This window comes from Natrix helvetica, assembly GCF_964273705.1.
Source record: "Natrix helvetica genome assembly, chromosome: 1".
In the NCBI taxonomy this organism is placed as follows: domain Eukaryota; kingdom Metazoa; phylum Chordata; class Lepidosauria; order Squamata; family Natricidae; genus Natrix; species Natrix helvetica.
Window position 1 is genome coordinate 370,836,929 of NC_138548.1, and position 25,321 is coordinate 370,862,249.

Consider the following 25,321-nt stretch of genomic DNA (forward strand, 5'->3'; position numbering starts at 1 on the left):
AGATTTTCCTGATTGAAACTATAGTTAAATCTGCCAACCCCTTCTCTCTGCAGGAATTCCAGCTAAAGCTTTTCTGACTGATGGCTGCTTGGTCTTTGAATTAAGCCATTCAGTAAAGGGGAGACTGAATGTCACTGCTTCACTGGCTCAGCTCTAAAATGGTTCATGGGGCTTCCCTTGAAATGCACTCGGAGACTACAGTTGGTCCAGAATGCGGCCGCGCGGGTGATTATGGGGAGTACAAGGTACTCCCATGTGACACCTCTCCTGCGCGAGCTGCACTGGCTTCCTGGGGTCTATCGGGTGCGTTTCAAGGTTTTGATAACGATCTTTAAAGCGCTCCATGGCACAGGACCTAGCTACTTGTGGGATCGTATCCTGCCCCATACATCCCTGCGACCAATTCGCTCGCACAGAGAGGGACTTCTCCAGGTGCCGTCCACCAGACAGTGCCGGGGGGCGGCGCCTAGGAGCAGAGCCTTCTCTGTGGCGGGCCCAGCCCTGTGGAATGACCTCCCCCCGGATATTAGGACTACCTCTGACTTCCGCTCCTTCCGCGCAAAGCTCAAGACCCACCTTTTCCAAGTAGCTGGCCTGGCTCAACCATAGTTTGATCATATCGCTCCTGACGGGTTTTTAATTTTGTAATTTTATTTAGGGGATTTTAATTTGTGATTTTAATTGTTTCCATCTATCTGTCTACCTCCTCCATGTATACGTCTATATTTTTGTGTATGTACTGTCTATATTTGTATTTTATGTGTTTTTTATTGTACGCCGCCCCGAGTCCTTTGGGAGAGGGTGCGGCTAACAAATAAAATTTTATTATTATTATTATTATTATTATTATTATTATTATTATTATTATTATTATTATTATTATTATTATTATTATTATTATTATTATTATTATTATTATTATTATTATTATTATTATTATTATTATTATTATTATTATTATTATTATACTTTGAACAATTGTTTTTCTACTCATTCAGCCAGAATCTCCTGTCTTCTACGTTCATTTTTCCATGTTCAGCACTCTAAAATAAATGAATGGATCTTAAACCTCTGAGAAATATGGATGAGCATGTTATTCTCAATTCTCCAAATAAGAGATTGTTAGTTGAAAAAGATGCTCTCATATTTGCTATTTTCAGCTCTCGTGGATCAATATGGCTCTTCTCCTTGTTGTCTTTCCTCAAGACTAAAAGAAGCTCCTTTGATCTCTTTCTTGGCTTCTTTGCCATTCATTAAATGGGATCCAAATTTTGTGCAATGTCTTCTCCAAGTGTGGTGCCTGCAAGGGGACTTTGTACTTGAGTTGAGGTCTTCCCAAACCAGAATGTTCAGACCTAAGATTCTTATGAATTCTGTTTATCTAGTCTTACATATATAATCTATATTATCTAGTCTTATATATATAATTACCTCTCCTGTTCGTATTTCCCATCTGGTCTATTTGGTATATGATTAACCTGGCAAATTTCTTCTTGAAAAGTCCGTGCTTTCTGGATTGGTCCCTGTTTTTTTTTTTCTTAATTTTTTGTTTGCTTGTTTGATTGATTGATTTTTGACTTGCTTTAGAATTTTTCTTTTTATTTCGTCACTTGCATTTTGTTGATACGTGTTTGCCAAATTTGATGAAACTTTGTTTTTCACTTTGGAAGATCATGGTGACACTTGTGCTCCACACTAAGTATATTTACAAGTTCAACAAAATGTAGAAGGAAGATTCAAATGTGAAGAGACCATGTGGGATAAAGAAACCACGTTTTCTGCTTTTAAAATTCCTACATGTTTCGATTCTAGTTCCATCCATTTCTGGAGAAGAATGAATTTTACAATCTATCCCAGCAAAAACTGTACTTAGACGAAAATGGAGATGTTGCAGCAGATCTGAACATCATGAGCTTGGTGATTCTCCCGAAGAAGGATCCTATCAAAGAACAACTGGGAAGTTTTGAAAGACAGAGACTTACCATCAACCAAGATGCTATTTCAAGGATGATGTTCCTCAACAAGGTATGGGAAATACTGCTGCCTTATCTCTGTTTTCCAAAGCTGTAGCACCCATTTCAAGTGGATTAAGCCTAGTCACCAAGATGGATGCCTTCCATTGAGAATTGAATGTGAGGAGTAGGATACTTAGAGATTTCTTAGTTGGGTTGGGAGGCTTCAGTACTATTTACCATGGTGTCCTTCAGATATTATAATAATACAATACAATACAATAGTAGAGTTGGAAGGGACCTTGGAGGTCTTCTAGTCCAACCCCCTGCCTAGGCAGGAAACCCTATACCGTTTCAGACAAATAGCTATCCAACATCTTCTTAAAGACTTCCAGTGTTGGGGCATTCACAACTTCTGGAGGCAACTTTTGTTCCACTGATTAATTGTTCTCACTGTCAGGAAATTTCTCCTCAGCTCTAAGTTGCTTCTCTCCTTGATTAGTTTCCACCCATTGCTTCTTGTTCTACCCTCAGGTGCTTTGGAGAATAGTTTGACTCCCTCTTCTTTGTGGCAACCTCTGAGATATTGGAACAATGCTATCATGTCACCCCTGGTCCTTCTTTTCATTAAACTAGACATACCCATGGCCAGAGAACTGGTAGTCAAAAAATTTGAATCCCACCACTGAATACTCATTAATACACCCATGAGGAAGAACCCACAAGGTCACTTAATGCTTAAATATTTTCTCAATTCCAACCCCCCAGGCTTTATTAAATTGTAAAAGGCCTTTATTGCTATGTGGTATTCCAGAAGCAAAAGGGAGGAACTGAATGAAGAATCTTCCAGTAGTTATATTTTCTACATCTGTTATGAATGAGTTAATAATTTAATATTTACATAAGTGAATCCCAGAGAATACTTGGCTAATGTTCATGTCAACTTCTATTTTCCATAAATGTGAGTCCTAACACATTTTCTTTGGTATTTCTTGTTTTCCTGTTTAGTCTCTGCCTCAGTCCAAATGTGTGGAAAGTTGTCATCCTGGGTTTGTGAAGCGAGCTCGGGAAGGAGACCCTATTTGCTGCTATGACTGTGTTCCTTGTCCAGAAGGAAGCATCTCTACTCAGGAAGGTGGGTGACACTGTAGGAAATGGTGTTGAATCAAAAAAAAAAAGAGCAGGTTTAATGGAAGTGGATTCATCCAGAGTATTTTCATTGATATGCAAGTCAGATTTTCATAAAAGTCAAATTGAACCTTAAGACTTTTCTTGCTTTCAGACTGTGTAATTCCTTATCTAAAGGAAAGAGAAGACCTTGAAGGAGGGGATGAATAGAGGTAGGAGGGCATGATAGGTTAGAGAAAACATTTCTGCTTTTAGCTTGGATGTGTCGTTCCACATTTCCCTCTCTAAGAACATCAGAGTCCGTTGACAGTTGAGAAGTTTTCTTAGGTCCAATTCTTAGAAGAATTGTTGAAATGTGTTCTATAGGGGCCACCCCTTGAGGAAAGTATCACTGGTCCACAATGAGGTGGTGTGGAAAGTTATGGGTGCACCTCACTACACCTACATTATCACTGCTCCAAGTAGCCATTTCAGATTATTTACAGGACTAGCTTTCTCTGGCAGCCAACCAGTTTTTACAAGAGAAACATTCTCTGGACCCAGTATATTAATATTGTAAGTACCATCTAGCAGAATCCAAGATGTTTGTCTAGATCTGTGGTGGCAAACCTATGGCATGTGTGCCAGAGGTGGAATGCAGAGCCCTCTCTCTGGGAACGTGCACTGTCGCCAGCTGCTCTTCTGGTTTCCGGCATGCACATGCTTCATTTTCGCGGGTGCTGAAGCACCAGAAAATGGCCAAATAACTCAACTGAAAATGGCCCCCAAAATTTCCTGGTTTGGGCCATTTTTTAGGCTGTTTCCAGCCCGTCTTTTGGCTGCTTTTGGATCATTTATTGGGCCAAAAATGGCCTGACAATGGCCCCAAAACAGCCTGAAAACAGACCCCAAAACCAGCCCAAACCAGGTGATTTTGGGGACCATTGTCAGGCTGTGTTTTGGGCCAAAAGTGGCCTGAAAATGGCCCCAAAACCTGCCTGAGAATCAGCAAAAAAAAAAGGCATGTGCGTGCCGGCCAGCTGATCTTTGGATTTCCGGTGCTCTGGCATGCATACATGCATGTGCATTCCAGTTTTGGCACTCACTGCCAAAAAGGTTTGCCATCACTTGTCTAGATTATTGTTTATCTTTAAGAACATAGATTCCTGTGCAAGTTTTCCACATTACTTCAAGTCCTAGGTCTCTCCCAATTTCATAGACGAGGGAGAGAGGGAGAGAGGAGGAGGGGGGAAGGGAGGTAGAGAGATAGATGAAGAAAAAATATAAAAGTGTGTGTGTGTGTGTGTGTGTGTGTGTGTGTGTGTGTGTTCCTCTTATCTTTTTTTCTGTGGTGATATTAAAAAACGCATCTTGGAAAATGCTCCTGCTATTAGCTATTGTCCAAAGAAGGTATGGCTTGAAAAGGGCATAGTATTAAATAAATGTTGCGTTTTTGTTTTCTCAGATACGGAAAAATGCACCAAGTGTCCAGATAATCAACATTCAAATGAGGACCGAATCAAATGTATCCCCAAAATTATAATCTTCCTGACTTATGAAGAACCTCTGGGCATCATCCTGGTCTCCTTTGTGCTATTTTGGTTCCTAATTACAGGGCTTGTTTTAATCATATTCATACAGTATCTAGAAAGTCCCATTGTGAAAGCCAACAACCGGGACCTCTCTTACATCCTCCTGATCTCCCTCTTGTTTTGTTTCTTGTCTCCTTTTCTTTTCATTGGTCAACCAAGGAAAGTTACCTGCCTTCTCCGACAAATGGTTTTCAGCATCACCTTCTCAGTTGCCATTTCTTCTCTCTTGGCTAAAACAATCATGGTGGTGCTGGCTTTCCTGGCCACAAAGCCAGGAAGCAAAATGAAAAGATGGTTGGGGAAGAGCTTGGCCAACTCCATCATCCTTTCTTGTTCTGCTGTTCAAATTATTATCTGCTTCTTCTGGCTAGGAGTTTCTCCCCCATTCCCTGATTCTGACTTTCACTCCCAGCCTGGAGCAATCATCCTGCAATGCAATGAAGGATCTGCTGTCATGTTTCACATAACTCTCAGCTACTTAGGCTTCCTGGCTGCTATCTGCTTCGTGGTGGCCTTCCTGGCCAGGCATCTTCCTGGGACCTTCAATGAAGCCAAGTTGATTACCTTCAGCATGCTGGTTTTCTGCAGTGTCTGGGTGACTTTTGTCCCCACCTACCTGAGCACCAAAGGGAAATACATGGTGGCCGTGCAGGTTTTCTCCATCTTGGCCTCCAGTTCTGGTCTGCTGATGTGCATCTTCATCCCCAAGTGCTACATTATCATTGTGAGGCCAGACCTGAATATAAAGGAGCAGCTTACAACCAGAAGAGATATGTAAATGTGAGACAGAGGAATTTCAACTCTCAACATGTTCCAACAGACCAAACATATTAAATGACAATGAGGGCAAATTGGCACTGGCTTCAGGCTTGATAAGGCTGATAATCAAATTGAAGGACATATTTGTTCAGCATCAACTGTAAATCACTGTTCTTGTACACGAATGACTTGAATGACTGTGTGTGTGTGTGTGTGTGTGTGTGTGTGTGTGTGTGTAATAAATAAAATATGATAAAAGTATATTTTAGTGTCACTCCTACAATCTACCCCAATCAGTCCCACATATACTCACCATTTTGCTCAAGTACTGTGCTGTGTTATATGTTCAAATTCTGGCCACACATAAGGTAAGTCACTCTACTAAAGCAACACTCCCGTCATTCCATCATGGAGTTCACAAATTTCCTTGGGGATCCATAGCATCTCAGAATGATCCAGAGAGACTCCCAGCTTACAGTGTCAAATGCCTTTGTCTAGTCAACAGAGAAAAAGTAAAGAGGTTGGTTCTGCTCAAGGACAACATATGCATTTTGGCTGTGGGAGGTTCCTTTTGTTTTGTTTTCCTTTTTTCTATTTTAAACATTTTATTAGATTATAAAATAAAATACAAAAATACAAAAGCAAATAGGAAGACACATTGGGGAGGAAAAGGGGAAAGAAAAGTGAGGAAGGGAGGGTGAAAAAAGCATTGATTTCTGATGCCCTCTGTTGCAGTAAAATAAAGCATTAAAACTGAACCTCAACTTTTTACTTTTCCATAATGATATAAACTAGCCATTTCTATAACAACAAATCAATTTACTCAGTAAAATGCAAAATCAAAGTTTTGTTTTTTTCCACCTCAAGCACAAAGTCCAGAAGTGGTTTCCAAGTAGAAATAAAAGTATTTTTTTTTCTTTGATCAAAACAATCAATAAAATCTCTGCTAACTCCATTGGCTTCTGTAACCATTCATCCATGGTGGGAATTGAAATGTTCTTCCATTTTTGTGTGTACGGTAAGAAGCACAGTGAAGATGGGATGAGTTGGATTGGACTTCAGTAATCCCAGAAGCTCAAAAATAGTCACCTTACAGAAAGCCAATAAAAGGAGATGGGAAGAATTTGGGGATATTTTGAGTATGGGACAGAGCAGTGACGGCGAACCTTTTTTGGCTCGCGTGCCATAAGTGGGGGAGGGCAGGCGGGTCATGTGCAGGCATGCCACACCCATAATGCAATGCACGACACACACTCCATGTGCATGCACGCACTGCAGGTGCGACATCCCCCCACACATTTTTGCATGCTTTTTTCACCCTCCCCAGGCTCCAGAGGCTTTATAGGAGTCTGGGGAGAGTGAACTATTGTGTATAGGGGTCTCAGATACCCTCTCGCAGAGGTGTTGGCAGGAAATTGTTCAGCATCCATTGGACAGTCTTTTAGATTTGTTTGCACCTGGATTCCAGCCTTGTTGCAGGTCCAGAGGAGTTGCCTGGGGAGGCATCTTGCCTGGTTATTTGGGAACAGTTTGAAACTCTTGGACCTCAGAAAGCAGATAGGGTCCTCGGGACTGTGAGATCAACCCAGGGGTGAAATTCAGCAGGTTCTAACAGGTTCTGGAGAACCAGTAGCAGAAATTTTGAGTAGTTTGGAAAACCATCAAATACCCCCTCTACTGTCCCCAGAGTGGCGTGGAAATGGAGATTTTACATTATGCTTCCGCTGGAGTGGGGAGGGAATGGAGATTTTGCAGTATCCTTCCCCTGGAGTGGGGAGGGAATGGAGATTTTACAGTAACCTTCCCCTGGAGTGGGGAGGGAATGGAGATTTTACAGTATCCTTCCCCTGGAGTGGGGAGGGAATGGAGATTGTACAGTAACCTTCCCCTGGAGTGGGCAGGGAATGGGGATTTTACAGTATCCTTCCTCTGGAGTGGGGAGGGAATGGAGATTTAATACAATACAATACAATAGTTGAGTTGGAAGGGACCCTGGAGGTCTTCTAGTCCAACCCCCTGCCTAGGCAGGAAACCCTATACCGTTTCAGACAAATGGCTATCCAACATCTTCTTAAAGACTTCCAGTGTTGGGGCATTCACAACTTCTGGAGGCAACTTCTGTTCCACTGGTTAATTGTTCTAACTGTCAGGAAATTTCTCCTCAGTTCTAAGTTGCTTCTCTCCTTGATTAGTTTCCACCCATTGCTTCTTGTTCTACCCTCAGGTGCCTTGGAAAATAGTTTGACTCCCTCTTCTTTGTGGCAACCCCTGAGATATTGGAACACTGCTATCATGTCTCCCCTAGTCCTTCTTTCTCTTAAGCTAAACATACCCAGTTTCTGCATACCCGTTCTTCATATGTTTTAGTCTCCAGTCCCCTAATCATCTTTGTTGCTCTTCTCTGCACTCTTTCTAGAGTCTCCAATCTTTTTTACACGGTGGCGACCAGAACTGAATGCAGTATTCCAAGTGTGGCCTTACCAAGGCATTATAAAGTGGTATTAACACTTCACGTGATCTTGATTCTATCCCTCTGTTGATGCAGCCTAGGACTGTGTTGGCTTTTTTGGCAGCTGCTGCACACTGCTGGCTCATATTTAAATGGTTGTCCACTAGAACTCCAAGATCCCTCTCACAGTTACTACTATTGAGCACGGTACCACCTATACTGTACCTGTGCATTCCGTTTTTGTTGCCTAAATGTAGAACCTTACTCTTTTCACCATTGAATTTCATTTTATTAGATAGTGCCCAATGTTCAAGTTTGTCAAGATCCTTCTGTATCTTAAGCCTATCTTCTGGAGTGTTGGCTATTCCTGCCAGCTTGGTGTCATCTGCAAATTTGATGAGTTCCCCATTTATTCCCTCATCCAAATCATTGATGAAAATTTTGAAGAGTACTGGGCCTAAAACAGAGCCTTGGGGTACTCCACTGCATACTTCCCTCCATGTAGATGCAGTTCCATTGAGGACAGTAACAGTAACCTTTCCCTGGAGTGGGGTGGGAATGGAGATTTTGCAGTATCCTTCCCCTGGAGTGGGGAGGGAATGGAGATTTTACAGTATCCTTCCCCTGGAGTGGGGTGGGAGTGGAGATTTTGCAGTATCCTTCCCCTGCCATGCCCGCCATGCCATACCCACATAACCAGTAGTAAAAAAAATTGAATTCACCACTGGGTTGGCCTCTTGCTATTTAGATCCATGCCCTTCCTGCCTTGTGAAAGTGGACTTGGTGATGTCATGTGAATGAGTCCCAGCAGTGGTTAATGGTTCAAGGAATAACCCAGCAGTGGGTTATTCCTTGACCTCATATACAGGTTTGATTTACCCCATTCCCTCAAGGAAACATTGCTGGTTCCCATAATACTGATCAATTTTCTGATATCTAACTTCAACTGTTTTACAGAAAGCAATTGAAAATATAGTTGTGGAGACCCTTCAGAGGTCCTTGAAAGAGGTAGATATATGCCTCTCAGTCAGAATTGAGCCCAAGTATGGGATTGACACTGGTCACTATTTTTCATGATCTCTGCTGAGGACTGGATGTTGGTTATGCATCCATCCTTGCCTAATTTGACCTCTCTGGGGCCTTGGATACAATTTACCATGTGGTATATTTAGGGTGTGTAGCATGATGTTATGCTAGTTCATCTCTTTTCTTTAGGGTTAATGTCGATAGAGATTGTCAGACATCCAGGTCGTGGTTGTCCCAAAGGTGCTTCCTCCAGAGGCAACTGCATTTTCTTGCTTTTTTTTTTTCATTGAAGACGCTTCGCTTCTCAACCCAAAAGCTTCTTCAACTCTGACTGGATGGTGGGGAATGGAAGGATTTACAGTATATTCCTTACAAACAGCTGGTCATCTGCATTCTTTTAGAGAGTCATTGAGGCCACTTGGAGGTTTGTCTGTGTCCTCAGGGTCCCTGGAGTAGTGAAAATGTGGTCAATACTTGTCTAGGGTGGAAATTGGACAGGAGATGTCCTGCTCTCAACCCTTTGTCACGTGAAGTATTAGTATTCATCAGGTGAAGTACTGGTACTGCTTTATAAAGCAGTAAGACCACACTTATAATACTGCATCCAGGTTTGGTCACCATATTATAAAAAATATGTTAAGACTCTGGAAAGAGTGCAGAAAAGAACGACAAAGGTGATTAGGGACTGGAGGCTAAAACATATGAAGAATGTTTGCAAGAATTGGGTAAAGATAAAAGTTCCCCTCACACACGTATGCTAGTTGTTCCCAACTCTAGGGGGCAGTGCTCATCTTTGTTTCAAATCCAAAGAGCCAGCGCTGTCTGAAGATATCTATGTGGTCGTGTGACCGGCATGACTAAATGCCGAAGGTGCACAGAACACTGTTACCTTCCCACCAAAGGTGGTTCCTATTTTTCTACTTGCGTTTTTACATGCTTTCAAACTGCTAGATTGGCAGAAGCTGGGTGAAAGGAGCTCACCCCGTTACCAGGTGCTAGGGTTTCAAACTGCCAAGCTGCCGATCTTTCTGATCAACAAGGTCATCATCTTAGCCACTGATCCACCACGTCCCTCATTGGAATTGAGTATGTCTAGTGAAAAGAAAGATTACGGGAGACATGATAGCAGTCTTCCAATATTTGAGGGGCTCCTACAAAAATGAGGGAGTCAACCTATTTTTCAAAGTACTAGAAGGCAAGACAAGAAACAATGGATGGAAACTAACCAAAGAGAGAAGCCACCTGGAATTCAGAAGAAACTTCCTAACTATTAACCCGTGGAATGGCTTGCCTTTAAAAATTGTGAGTGCTCCATCACTGGAGGCTTTTAAGAAGATGCTGGACAGCCACTTGGGAATGGTATAAGATGCTTGAGGAGAGGGGGTGGACTAGAAGACCTCTGAGCTCCCTTCCAAATCTGTTATTGTGTTATTCTAATATTCTGAATCCCAGTAATGATGCCAGTTTTTGTAGAAACAAAAACAGAACCAATAATCAAGGCTCATTTATTTGTTCAGTTAATACTGGAGGAATTTCCCTCCAGAAAGTAATGGGAGGAAATCCTACAGACAAAAGGATGTACTCATATTTATACATTTCAAAAAAAGAATACAAAACAGTAATCATGCATATGCATATTTAATAGATTATGAAAGCACAGATATACATAATTAGAAGGCCTCAGGTAAGTTCCCCAACCATCTACCATTACTTTCCTCAAGAAAGATGTATTGTCTAAATAAAACATCGTATCATCTGCATTGCCATAGCAGTTTTAATAAAGTGTACCGAGAAACAAGGACCTCAAGGTTGCCAAATCAATTACTTCAAATTTTTATCTTGGCAACATGCTCCCATTTCTCCAAGAACTACCTTATTTTTCGGAGTATAAGACGCACCTTCGTTTTTGGGGAGGAAAATAAGAAGCATCCATGGTATTCAGCTGACACATGGTAACAAGGTCAGCCAATGAAAAGGCATAGCAACTAAGTCAGCCAACGAGGGTTATTTGGACTCTGAGCAAGAAGGAGACAGGAAGGAGCCTGGCTTAGCCAAAAACTGAAAGTGAAACTCCTTGTGTTTTGTTTGTATTTACTGCTATCTTGGAAAACCTGCTTTTGGTAATGTGTTGTATATTATTATTATTTTGAATCCTGCTGAATCAGTTACTGTGCTTTCTGAATGTGATTGCTGCTGCAAACGCTGACCAGCCAGGTCAGCTTCAGCACTTATTGCAGCCTGATTCAGCACAGTTGATTGGTGGGTGGATTGGACTGCCGGAATACCCCCAATCAGCTGTTCCATGCTGCAGGGATTGCCATAGACCATCGATGCCTCCATGCCTCATGTTTTTGGCCTCTGGTAGGGGTGGGTGGGGCTACATTCAGTGTATAAGATGCGTCCAAATTTTAACTCTCTTTGGGGGGGGGGAAAGGTGCGTCTTATACTCCGAAAAATATGGTAGCTTTACTCACAATCCTATATTCCAGCTGCCCTTTAATTATTTCAACCACAATCATTGGCCTACATGTAAGGAGAACAACTTGGACCATTTTCCAGATTTGGCCTGTAGGAACATGTTGAGAGCTCACATTCCTCCACCTCACATTTCCACATTTTTTCTACTTGTAAGCTGCTCTTTTGTATTGAGGTCTGGGCTGAAAATGATAATGTAGCACTTGGGGATGAAGATGCAGCCCAACAGCCCAGCACCAGAGGCCAAGATGGAGAAGACCTGAACGGCCACCATGTATTTCCCTTTGGTGCTCAGGTAAGTTGGTACAAAGGTCACCCAGACATTGCAGAAGACCAGCATGCTGAAGGTGATCAGCTTGGCTTCATTGAAGGCCCCAGGCAGATTCCTGGCCAGGAAAGCCACTGTGAAGCAAAGGGAAGCCAAGAAGCCCATATAGCCGAGTGTGATGTAGAACATGAAAACAGAGCCTTCGTTGCATTGCAAGATGATCACTCTAGGCTGGGAGTGGAAGTCAGAATCAGGAAATGGGGGAGAAACTCCAAGCCAGATGAAGCAGATGATAATTTGGACAGCAGAACAAGAAAATATGATGGAGTTGGCCAAGCTCTTCCCCAACCATTTCTTCACTCAGTTTCCTGGTTTCGTAGCCAGGAAAGCCAGCACCACCATGATTGTTTTGGCTAACAGAGAAGAAATGGAAACTGAGAACATAATACTGAACACTGTCTGTCGGAGAAGGCAGGTGGTTTTCCTTGGTTGACCAATGAAGAGAAAAGAAGACAAGAAACAAAGCAGGAGGGAGGCCAGGAAGATGTAAGAGAGGTCCCTATTGTTGGCTTTGACAATGGGAGTTTCTCGGTATTTAATGAATATGACTAAAACAAGGCCTGTGGTTAGGAAGAAAAGTAGCACAAAGGAGGCCAGGATGATCCCAAGATATTCTTCATAAGACAGGAAGGTTGTAACTTTGGGGATACATTGGACTCGGTCCTCATTTGGATATTTATCTTCCGTACACTTGGTGCATTTGTCTGTATCTGAAGAAACCAAAAAGTAGTATTATTGTAATATTTCATTTTTTTACCTTTCAGAAGCAACTTCTTTGGGACAAAAGCTGATAACAGGAGCATTTTCCCAAGATGCTTTTCTTAATATCTCCACCGAAAGAAGATAATATCATATGTTGGTCAACAGTATTAAGTATCTGGGAGTGCAGATAAGTAATAATTTGAATTGGTCTCTCTACACATCATCCTTAGTGAAGCGGGCAAACCAGCACCTGCATTTCCTGCATTAGATGAGGAGAGCACATTTATGTCCTTCTGTCCTGGCCACTTTTTACAGAGGTCTTTTTAACAAACTGCATCCTTGTTTGGTTTGGTGGCAGTAGCGCCTCAGATAGAAAGCCCCTACAGAGAGTGGTAAGGACAGCCAAGATTATAGAAAGCTTGCTTCCTGTTATTCAGGATAGTGCTTATAAGCACTATGTGCTTAGAGCTCAAAGCATTGTTAAAGGCCCCCCCACACACACACTTTACAGTCTGTTTTTCTTGTTCCCCTCTGGGAAGAGGTTTTGAAGTATTTCTAGCAGGACTACCAGATTCTGTTACAGTTTTGTTCCCTACTCCATCCATTTGATAAACTTGCAAGATTTGTTTGTCTCGCCATGTACATGTATACATCTGTACTAGACTGTTATTATTATTATTATTCACATTTATAGACCGCCCCCTCTCCCGGAAAGGACTCGGGGCGGTGTACAGTCACTAAAATACGTTATAAAATACATATACAAAACAGTTAAATAATTAAATACATAGGTGAAGGAGGTTATGAGACTGTAATAGAATAATAAATATAATACATTAAAAGCTTATTAAAACCCCAAACCCAATTAAAATGAATAAATCCCCGGGAGGTGAAACTAAGAAAGTGCCAGGCCAGCTGATTGAAATAGGTGAGTCTTTAACTTTTGCCGGAAGGAACGGAGGTCGGTGGTAGTTCGAATGTCTGGGGGGAGGTCATTCCAGAGGGTTGGGCCCATCACAGAGAAGGATCTACTCCTAGGTGTCGCCCGCTGGCATTGCCTAGCAGACGGCACCAGGAGGAGCCCCTCCCTGTGTGAGCGGATAGGTCACAGGGACGTGTGTGGTAGGATGCGATCCTGCAGATAACTAGGTCCTCTGCCATGGAGCGCTTTAAAGATGGTGATCAATACCTTGAAACGCACCCGAAAGGCCACAGGTAGCCAGTGCAGCTCGCGCAGGAGAGGTGTTACGTGGGAGTAACGTGTACTTCCCATAATAACCCGCGCGGCTGCGTTCTGAACTAGCTGCAGTCTCCGGATGCGTCCCAAGGGAAGCCCCATGTAGAGGGCATTGCAGTAGTCCAGGCGAGACGTCACCAGCGCATGAGTGACCGTGCGCAGGGCACTCCGGTCCAGTAGGGGGCGCAATTGGCGCACCAGGCGAACCTGGTGGAATGCCCCCCTTGCCACGGCTGCCACATGGTCCTCCATTGACAGCCGGGCATCAAGGAGGACACCCAAATTGCGCGCCCGCTCCACAGGGGACAATTGTTCGCCCCCTATGGCCAGCGATGGAGTCAGCTGGCTGAACCGAGTTGCCGGTAACCACAGCCACTCGGTCTTGGAGGGGTTGAGTTTGAGTCTGTTGTCCCCCATCCAGACCCCGACGGCTTCCAAACACCGGGACATCACTTCGACAGCCTCGTTGGGGTGGTTTGGGGTTGAAATATACAGCTGAGTATCATCAGTGTAGAGATGGTACTCAACCCCAAAACCACGGATGATCTCACCCAGCGGCTTCACATATGCGTTGAACAGGAGAGGCGAGAGGACCGACCCCTGTGGCACCCCACAAGTGAGTGGCCTCAGGGACGACCTCTGTCCCCCTGTCAACACACATTGCTTCCGGTCGGAGAGGTAGGAGCCGAACCACCGCAAAACGGTGCCTCCGACTCCCATCCCCTCCAACCGGCGCAATAGGATACCATGGTCGATGGTATCAAAAGCCGCCGAGAGGTCTAATAGGACCAGGATAGAGGAGCAACCCCTATCTCTGGCCCTCCAGAGATCATCAACCAACGCGACCAAGGCTGTCTCAGTGCTGTGCCCGGGTCGGAAGCCGGACTGGCGTGGGTCTAGATAGTCGGATTCGTCTAGGTGTCGCGGGAACTGCTGCGCCACCACATTCTCGACAACCTTCGCCAAGAAGGGGAGGTTGGAGACTGGACGATAGTTAGCTAGCTCCATTGGGTCGAGCGAAGGCCTCTTGAGCAAGGGTCTCACCACCGCCTCTTTCAAGGCGGTTGGTAAGTATCCCTCACCCAGTGAGGCGCTCACCAGGCCCAGGAGCCAGCCTCGTGTCACCTCCCAGGCTGCCAGTACCAGCCAGGAGGGGCACGGGTCCGTTGAACAAGTGGTGGGTCGCAGCCGTCCACGCAACCTGTCCAAATCCTCGGGGGCAACAGAGTCAAACTCCTCCCAGAATGGTCTCTCAAGACTCGCTGTTGGCGGCTCGTCTGGTCCACTGACGGAGGTCCACCCGCTCCGGATCTGATCGATTTTGTCCTGAAGATATTCCCCAAACTCCTCTGCTCTACCCTGTAAGGGTGTCTCCCGCGCCCTCTGCGATAAAAGGGAGCGAGTCACCCTAAACAGGGCGGCAGGGCGGTTATCCGCGGACGCAATAAGAGCAGCACAATGTCTACGTTTGGCCGCTCTTATTGCCACTAGGTAAGTCCGCAAATAGGCTCTTACCTGTGTTCGGTCAGATTCGGAGCGTGAGGACCTCCACCTGCTCTCTAGACGTCTCCTGTGGCACTTCATCACCCTAAGCTCCTCAGTAAACCAAGGAGCCCGGGTGGGTCGATGCCGCAGGAGAGGTCGCAAAGGCGCAACCCGGTCCAAGGCCCCAGTCGTCGCCCTATTCCAGGCAGTCACTAGGTCCTCGGAGCGGGAGCGGGACAAGGCTACAGGAATTGGCCCAAGCTCCGTCTGGAATCTATCAGATTCCATCAGGTGCCTGGGGCGGTACCAGTTTATAGAGTCTGGTTCCGCCTCCTCGCGGTGGGGGATAGCGCCAGGGAAGTCCAGCCGGAGGGATGAGTGGTCTGACCATGACAGGGGCGTAATGACTAAATCCCCTATTCCCAGATCACTCGTCCACTGTTCAGATACAAAAATGAGGTCCAGTGTGTGGCCCCCTTCGTGAGTGGGGCCCTGCACTAATTGGGTCAGGTCCATGGCCGTCATGGAAGCCATGAACTCCCGAGCCACCTCAGAGGCCGCTCCCATTGACGGCAAGTTGAAGTCCCCCATGACCAAAAGTCTGGGAGTCTCAACTGCCGTCGCTGAGATTAGCTCGAGGAGCTCGGGCAGGGCTGCTGATGCATAGCGAGGAGCCAAGTATACAATCAGCAAGCCCCACTGCCTCCCTGGGCCCCAGTTCACACCAAGGGACTCACACCCGGGTATCTGAGGGACAGTGAACTCCCTCGGCTCTAAACATTCCCGCATAACCACCGCCACCCCTCCACCCTTACCCAGGGCCCGAGGCTGATGGAATGCACGGAAACCCGGTGGGCACATTTCCACGAGGGGTAAACCACCCTCGTGGCCCAACCAGGTCTCCGTTATCCCTGCAAGGTCTAGCTCCCCCTCTGAGATCAACTCATTAATGAGGGGGGCCTTGTTGGTGACAGACCTTGCGTTGCAAAGCATCAGTCGCAGGCCCTGGCTCTGTAGAACCTGTCCACCTAGACTGCAGGGGTTGGTACAAGCGACCGGGCGTAACCAACAGCCACGGTCTCCCAACCGACCTTGGGATCTTATCCTGTCCTCGCATCCCCTCCTCCCCGCGACCGTTGCAATAGGACAACCCTCTGCTTTAGTGACCTTTATATTCCCCCCCTCCACCGCATCCCCGTCCTTCCTGGACTCACCTGTCTGTCCGGCTCTGGCCCTCCTCCCGGTCTGATTAACCCTCCCCCCCACCCTGGGACCCCCTAAAAAAGATAAAAAACATTTTACTAAAAATCCCCTTAGCTTCCGGTTCCTGCACCTCTCGGGGTCCACGAACCCGTCATCAAGGCGGGCCCTTGAAAGAGCCAAGGGCCATGCCTGCGAGAGAGGGGCTGTGTGGTTTCTCTGTGTCATATAATATATGTGGGCATATGCATAGTTTTGTATTTATTTATTTCGTCATGTATGTTTATTTTGTAGTGTATGTTGGAGGTGGGGACCCCTTGAGAGTTGTATTCAACAACATTTCATTTTGATGTATGCCGATTAGTATACATTCAAATTGACAATAAAGTTATTCGAAATGTAAGTCTCTTTTCTAAAAAGAATGTAATGTCCAGAATCGTCAAAGTAACCTACATTGTTTTTGGTAAATAATTGAATCTGTTAGTCTTTCTAGCTAAATTTTCTGGGTTCTTCCAGAGGGCACTTCTTAATATACTGAATCCGGAGGATGCCTATCTTGTGAAATTGAGTTGGCTGGAAGAGGAAGCCAGTCCTGCAATGGTTACTGAGACCAGTGGTAATATGGGTGGAATGAGGTGCATCCATAATAATAATAATAATAATAATAATAATAATAATAATAATAATAATAATAATAATAATAATAATAATAATAATAATAATAATAATAATAATAATAATAATAATAATAATAAACAACTTTAATTTATAAACCGCACCCTTTCCTAAACAGGACTCGGGGCGGTGTACAGTCATATTAAAACAGTATGAATACAAAATATAGATATACTTAAATATACAAATAGGTAAATGGAGGAGGTAGGATATGGACTGCACAATATTTAAATTAAAATACAAATAAACATTAAAATTACCCTTAAAAACTACCCAATAAGATGTTTGCCAGGAGGTTAAAATGGGACTATAAATCAGTTAAGCCAGCTAATTGGAACAGGTGGGTCTTAAGCTTCTGTCGGAAGGAGCGGAGGTCGGTAGTAGTTCTAATATCGGGGGGGAGGTCATTCCAGAGGGTTGGGCCCATCACAGAGAAGGCTCTACTCCTAGGCGCCGCCCGTTGACACTGCTTAGTGGATGGCACCCAGAGGAGTCCCTCCCTGTGAGAGTGGATTGGTCGCAGGGATGTATGAGGTGAGATGCGATCCCGCAGGTAACTAGGTCCCGTGCCATGGAGCGCTTTGAAGATAGTAACCAACACCTTGAAATGCACCCGAAAAACCACAGGCAGCCAGTGCAGCTCGCGCAGGAGTGGTGTTATATGGGAGTATCTTGTCCTCCCCATGATGGCCCGCGCGGCCGCATTCTGAACTTGCTGTGGTCTTCGGGTGCATCTCAAAGGGAGCCCCATGTAGAGAGCGTTGCAGTAGTCCAGGCGAGACGTCACCAGCGCATGAGTGACCGTGCGTAAGGCGTCCCGATCCAATAGGGGGCGCAATTGGCGCACCAGGCGAACCTGGTGGAACGCCCCCCTTGCCACGGCTGCCACATGGTCATCCATTGACAGCCGGGCATCAAGGAGGACGCCCAAATTGCGCGCCCGTTCCACGGGGGGCAGTTGTTCGCCCCCTATGGCCAGCGATGGAATCCACTGGTTGAACCGGGGTGCCAGTAGCCACAGCCACTCAGTCTTGGAGGGGTTGAGTCTGAGTCTGTTGTCCCCCATCCAGACCCGAATGGCTTCCAAGCACCGGGACATCATTTCGACGGCCTCGTTGGGGTGGTTTGGGGTGGAAATGTACAGCTGTGTGTCATCAAACTCAAACTCAACCCCTCCAAGACCGAGTGGCTGTGGGTACCGGCACCTCGGTTCAGCCAGCTGACTCCATCGCTGGCCATAGGGGGCGAACAACTGTCCCCCGTGGAGCGGGCGCGCAATTTGGGCGTCCTCCTCGATGCCCGGCTGTCAATGGAGGACCATGTGGCAGCCGTGGCAAGGGGGGCGTTCCACCAGGTTTGCCTGGTGCGCCAATTGCGCCCCCTACTGGACCGGAGTGCCCTGCGCACGGTCACTCATGCGCTGGTGACGTCTCGCCTGGACTACTGCAATGCCCTCTACATGGGGCTTCCCTTGGGACGCATCCGGAGACTGCAGCTAGTTCAGAACGCAGCCGCGCGGGTTATTATGGGAAGTACACGTTACTCCCACGTAACACCTCTCCTGCGCGAGCTGCACTGGCTACCTGTGGCCTTTCGGGTGTGTTTCAAGGTATTGATCACCATCTTTAAAGCGCTCCATGGCATAGGACCTAGTTATCTGCAGGATCGCATCCTACCACACACGTCCCTGCGACCTATCCGCTCACACAGGGAGGGGCTCCTCCTGGTGCCGTCTGCTAGGCAATGCCAGCGGGCGACACCTAGGAGTAGATCCTTCTCTGTGATGGGCCCAACCCTCTGGAATGACCTCCCCCCAGACATTCGAACTACCACCGACCTCCGTTCCTTCCAGCAAAAGTTAAAGACTCACCTATTTCAATCAGCTGGCCTGGCACTTTCTTAGTTTTACCTCCCGGGGATTTATTTTATTTTAATAGGGTTTGGGGTTTTAATTGTGATGTTTTTAGGATTAGAACATATTTATTTCTTAGTACAGCCTATCTCCCCCTCCAAATGTATCTTAAATGTATTTAATTATTATGACTGGTTTTATTTGTATTGTCTGTACACCGCCCCGAGTCCCTTTCTGGGAGAGGGGCGGTCTAAAAATCTAAGAAATAAATAATAAATAAATAAATCAGCGTACAGATGGTATCCAACCCCCAAACCACAGATGATCTCACCCAGCGGCTTCATGTATGTGTTGAACAGGAGGGGCGAGAGGACCGACCCCTGCGGCACCCCACAAGTGAGTGGCCTCAGGGTCGACCTCTGCTCCCCTGCCAACACACATTGCATCCGGTCGGAGAGGTAGGAGCAGAACCACCGCAAAACGGTGCCCCCTACTCCCATCCCCTCCAGCCGGCGCAATAGGATACCATGGTCGATGGTATTGAAGGCCGCTGATAGGTCTAATAGGACCAGGATAGAGGAACAACCCCTATCTCTGGCCCTCCAGAGATCATCCACCAACGCGACCAAGGCCGTCTCCGTGCTGTGACCGGGCCGGAAGCCGGACTGGCGCGGGTCTAGATAGTCGGTTTCCTCCAGGTGACGTGGGAACTGTTGTGCCACCACACTCTCTACAACCTTCGCTAAAAAGGGAAGGTTGGAGACGGGACGATAATTAGCTAGCTCCACTGGGTCCAGGGAAGGCCTCTTGAGTAGGGGCCTCACCACCGCCTCTTTCAAGGTGACCGGCAAGGACCCCTCCTCCAATGAAGCGTTCACAAGACCCAGGAGCCAGCCTCATGTAACCTCCCAGGATGCCAGTACAAGCCAGGAGGGACACGGGTCCAATAAACATGTAGTGGCTCGCAGTCGACCACGTAACCTGTCCAAATCCTCGGGGGCAACAGAGTCAAACTCCTCCCAGCGTGGTGCCTCAAGACTTGCTTCCGACGTCTCCCCTGGGCCACTGAAGGGGGCCCATCCACTCCGGATCTGAGCGATTTCCACAACACCTCATTTTGTATCAGAGTCATCTTCCCAATGATTCTAAAGGGGAGGCCCATGTATAGTGTAATGCAATAAACCTTCTAGGCAGTGGTGGGATTCAAAACTTTTTACTACCGGTTCTGTGGGCGTGGCAGGGGAAGGATGATGCAAAATCCCCATTCCCTCCTCACTCTCAAAATGTCTGCTACCTTCTCCAGAACCTGTCAGAATTGGCTGAACACCACCTCTGCTTCTAGGACCGTGATGGTGGACCTATGACACGCGTGCCATAGTTGGCATGCAGCACCCTCTCAGTGGGCGTGCTAGCTGTTGCCCCAGTTCAATTCTGCAGTGCATGTGCTTGCACCTCCCACTGGCCAGCTGGTCAGCAGGTCTCTGCCATGCATATGTGAGTGGGCCATGCATGCATGCAGGGGTGGGTGGGAGGCATGCAGGGGACATGTGGGGAGCATGTGCACATGTGCAGGGGTGGGGAGCATGCACAGGGTGTGTGCACGCATTGCATTTTGGGGGTTTGGGTGCACATGCACGCATTCACGCACGCATTCATGCATGCATTCATGCAACATTCATGCAAGTGCACGCTTTGGGCACTTGGTCCAGAAAAGGTTAGCCATCACTGTTCTAGGAAATGGACCTAAGATCATTCCTGAAGTTTGACAGAATTCAGATGTTTCTAGAAAGGTAAACATGGAAGAAGGCATCCCTATTGAAAAGCAGAAGAGAGATTTTATCCGGCAATAGTCAAACGTGTCCAATCTGCCACATCTTCCTGTCTCTTCCTTGCCCCTCGTTAGGTCATTTTGTTATTCTTTCCTTTCCTGAAAATAACCAAGCCCACAGCTGAGCTTCAATCTGTCTTTTAACTTGCACTTTCATGAACATGCTCTGCAGGGGTGGTATTCACTTACCTTCCTGTTCTGACCCCCACCCACCCACCCACTCACACCTGTGAATAAACCAGAAGACAGGCTTGGCTGTTTGCCACTGTTTAATTACTGAGATAACGAATCCTTTGGCTGAGGGCCCAGACAACTCACGTTCAATAGAGTAGCTCTGCAGCAACCCAAATAATTCAAATGAAGCAATGCAGATAATCCAAACAACATGGGTAGAATACACAGATAGATTTTCTTAACTACTAATTCAAATGGTTGTTTCCTGCAAATGTCCCCTCCCAACACCTCACCTACAATCCCTCTTGGGAGGGGCCAATCCACAACCACCTGTGCTTAATCATCTTCTGTGAGTCTGCCTACGGAGTTGCTGCTTCCATTTGTCAGCCCTTCTCAATCTAGCACTTTTGGCGGAAAAGGGGCCAAATGGGATGCCGTAGAGTCGGGGTGGGTTGGGGGAGCCAGCCACGATTTCCGCTACCAGTTCAGGCAAACTGGTCTGAACCAGTAAAATACCACCTCTGATGCTCTGGATGTATCCACTTCCACAAGTAGTGGTGTCCTTTTCTCTGGTGTCACCCACCTTCCTGAATGGAAATGGTCCCCTCCGGACAAGGAATGCAGTCATAGCAGCAACTTGGCTCTCCTTCTCGTGCCCACTTGCGAAATCCAGGATGGCATTTTTCCACACATCTGGACTGAGGCAGAGACTAAGCAGGAAAACAAGGAATGCCAAAGATGTATTAGGGTTACAATCCATGGGAAATGGATGTTGACATGGACATTAATCAAGTAGTCTCTGGGCTTCACTCAAGTAAATATGAAGTAACTGATTCATTCTAAACAGATATATACCTATGAGCAGATTGTTCATTTAGTTCCTCTGTCAGGGAATTGTCAGAGACACTGACACAGAATTGTACTTTTATATAAATGAATAATTTGACATTATCTTTTCAACAGACAAGATAGTCCGGAACACAGGAATATCATGAGGTAAATCTAAACAGTATACAGAGCACACAGAAGAAAAAGGAGGGAAAAGGGGAACCACCCCTTTTATAGCCACAGCAACCAATCATAGCATAGATTGCCTCATGCAGGAGCCAGCAGTCCCCAACCAATCAACTACAACTCTGTGTTCTGGCCCATTTTACACTTTACTGTTCTAGCTACTAAATTAACTATCCTAATTTCCTCCTTTTTGCTTTTGGCATCTAACATTGCAACAGAGGTCTTTTCTAGTTAATTATATCTGGAGGGATAAAATTAAGAAAAGTTTTAAGTGTTCAGGGACATCCAGTGTACTTTTCCTCGTGGACTTACTAATGCACTCCTCCATTCTTCAGATGATTTTAAAGTATGATGATCTGCTTGTATTAAATTTGAAAATAAACTTTACTCTCAAAGATTTATTACACTTTTGTTCTATTAGATTTATTAAAAATTGAATAAAGGTAGAATGAAGAAGACCAATTGGATCCGGAAATTTTGTGGATTATATAATCATTGAAAAACCATTCCACTTTGAATGTCAACCTAAGGTATCTCCCAGTTAAGATACCATTTGATATGTCTGCCGTGTTGATGAACTAAGACTAAAACTCACTATCTGGTTTCTAGAACTGATTCATCCTTCTAGTTCCAAATATATGCATGAAACTATCCACTCTGCAATACCATATTATACAAATTGCAACTACGTAGCAAATTACAAATAGTTCTTTTACGTTCTGAAGACATCCTAGCTGGAGACTTGTGTTCATGTTTCTTTCTTGGGGCTTGCTATCATTCACGTTGGCCTTATTGATTCTAATAGATCAGTAGCCTATATTTCCATCTCCCACAACTGTATTTCGTAGAGCATGAACCATCCCACTGAGGACACACTTTCCCCAAGCAGGACAAGATGAAGGTTATTTCCAAATAAGATCAAAAGGGCCTCAATACAATAATACAATAGTAGAATTGGAAGGGACCTTGGAGGTCTTCTAGTCCAACCCCCTGCCTAGGCAGGAAACCCTATACCGTTTCAGACAAATAGCTTAAGATAGGCTTAAGATACAGAAGGATCTTGACAAACTTGAACATTGGGCACTATCTAATAAAATGAAATTCAATGGTGAAAAGAGTAAGGTTCTACATTTAGGCAACAAAAAGGAAATGCACAGGTACAGTATAGGTGGTACCTTGCTCAACAGTAGTAACTGTGAAAGGGATCTTGGAGTCCTAGTGGACAACCATTTAAATATGAGCCAGCAGTGTGCAGCAGCAGCCAAAAAAGCCAACACAGTTCTAGGCTGCATAAATAGAGGGATAGAATAGGGTTGTGAATGCCCCAACACTGGAAGTATTTAAGAAGATGTTGGATAGCCATTTGTCTGGAACGGTATAGGGTTTCCTGCCTAGGCAGGGGGTTGGACTAGAAGACCTCCAAGGTCCCTTCCAACTCTACTATTTTATTGTATAGAATCAAGATCACGTGAAGTGTTAATACGACTTTATAATGCCTTGGTAAGGCCACACTTGGAGTACTGCATTCAGTTCTGGTCGCCACGATGTAAAAAAGATGTGGAGACTCTAGAAAGAGTGCAGAGAAGAGCAACAAAGAGGATTAGGGGACTGGAGATTAAAACATATGAAGACCGGTTGCAGGAACTGGGTATGTTTAGTTTAAGAGAAAGAAAGACATGATAGCAGTCTTCCAATATCTCAGGGATTGCCCCAAAGAAGAGGGAGTCAAACTATTCTCCAAGGCACCTGAGGGTAGAACAAGAAGCAATGGGTGGAAACTAATCAAGGAGAGAAGCAACTTAGAACTGAGGAGAAACTTCCTGACAGTTAGAACAATTAATCAGTGGAACAGCTTGCCTCCAGACGTTGTGAATGCCCTGACACTGGAAGTTTTTAAGAAGATGTTGGATAGCCATCTGTCTGAAACAGTATAGGGTTTCCTGCCTAGGCAGGGGGTTGGACTAGAAGACCTCCAAGGTCCCTTCCAACTCTACTATTGTATTGTATTATTGTATTGTATAAACCATTCGACATCACAGTAATCCAAGTCTATGTCCCAACCACTGATCCCAAGGAGACTGAAGTTGATCAGTTCTATGAAGACCTATAAACCTTCTAGAACTAACACCCCAAAAGATGTCTTTTTCATCCTAGGGAATTGGAATGCTCAAGTAGGAATTCAAGAGCAGATATTTTTAATTGGGAATTTCTAGGTCATTATTTTAACTTTAACTTTTTGGGGTATTTTTAGGGGTTATTTTTACTATAAAAAAAAAAAGTTTGGGGAGAGGGAACAAACTATTCCAGTAGAGGGTTGTTTTATTACAACGGTCGCGGGGAGGGGGGGATGCAAGGACAAGAGAAGATCACAAGGTCGGTTGGGAGACCGTGGCTGCTGGCTACGCCCGGTCGTTTGTACCAACCCCCGCAACCTAGGTGGTCGGGATCTACAGAGACAGGGCCTGCGGCTGATGCTTTGCAATGCAAGGTCCGTGACTAACAAGGCCCCCCTCATTAATGAGCTGATCTCTGAGGGGGAGCTGGACCTTGCAGGAATAACAGAGACCTGGTTGGGTCACGAGGGTGGTTTGCCCCTCGTGGAAATGTGCCCACCAGGTTTCCATGCATTTCATCAGCCCCGGGCCCTGGGTAAGGGTGGAGGGGTGGCGGTGGTTATACGGGATGGTCTAGAGCCGAGGGAGTTCACTGTTTCTCAGATACCCGGGTGTGAGTCACTTGGTGTGAAATGGGGCCCAGGGAGGCAGTGGGGTCTGCTGATTGTATACTTGGCTCCTCGCTATACGTCAGCAGCCCTGCCCGAGCTCCTCGAGCTGATCTTGGAGACGGCGGTGGAGATCCCCAAACTTTTGGTTATGGGGGATTTCAACCTGCCGTCGACGGGAGCAGCATCCGAGGTGGCTCGGGAGTTCATGGCTTCCATGACAGACATGGGCCTGACCCAACTAATTCAGGGCCCCACACATGAAGGTGGCCACACACTGGACCTTGTTTTTGTATCTGAGCAGTGGACGAGTGATCTGGGAATAGGGGACTTAGACATTACTCCCCTGTCATGGTCAGATCACTCCTGTCTCCGGCTAGACTTCCCTGGCGCTACCCCCCACCGCGAGGAGGCGGAACCAGTTTGTCCAAGCTGGTACCGCCCCAAGCATCTGATGGAACCTGATAGGTTCCAGTCGGAGCTTGGGCCGCTACCTGTAGCCCTGACCCGTGCTCGGTCGGAGGACCTAGTGGCCGCCTGGAATAGGGCGACGGCTGGGGCCTTGGACCGGGTTGCGCCTTTGCGACCTCTCCTACGGCAGCGACCCACCCGGGCTCCCTGGTATACCGAGGAGCTGAGGGTGATGAAGCGCCAGAGGAGACGTCTAGAGAGCAGGTGGAGGTCCTCACGCTCCGAGTCTGACCGAACACAGGTAAGAGCCTATTTACGGACTTACCTTGTGGC

At 46.0% G+C, this 25,321-nt stretch overlaps 1 protein-coding gene across 1 annotated transcript in view; it reads left to right on the forward strand.

Moving 5' to 3' along the window:
• Positions 1 to 1,908: 1,908 nt before the first annotated feature.
• LOC309384593 (vomeronasal type-2 receptor 26-like) overlaps positions 1,909 to 25,321 on the forward strand; it is a gene marked incomplete at both ends in the record, with an annotated part of 99,308 nt that continues 75,895 nt past the window's right edge. Inside the window, 2 exons of the mRNA XM_081938294.1 lie at positions 1,909 to 2,025; positions 2,961 to 3,087. Of these exons, the coding sequence (XP_081794420.1) occupies positions 1,909 to 2,025; positions 2,961 to 3,087 (244 nt within the window). The remainder of the gene's footprint in view (positions 2,026 to 2,960; positions 3,088 to 25,321) is intronic.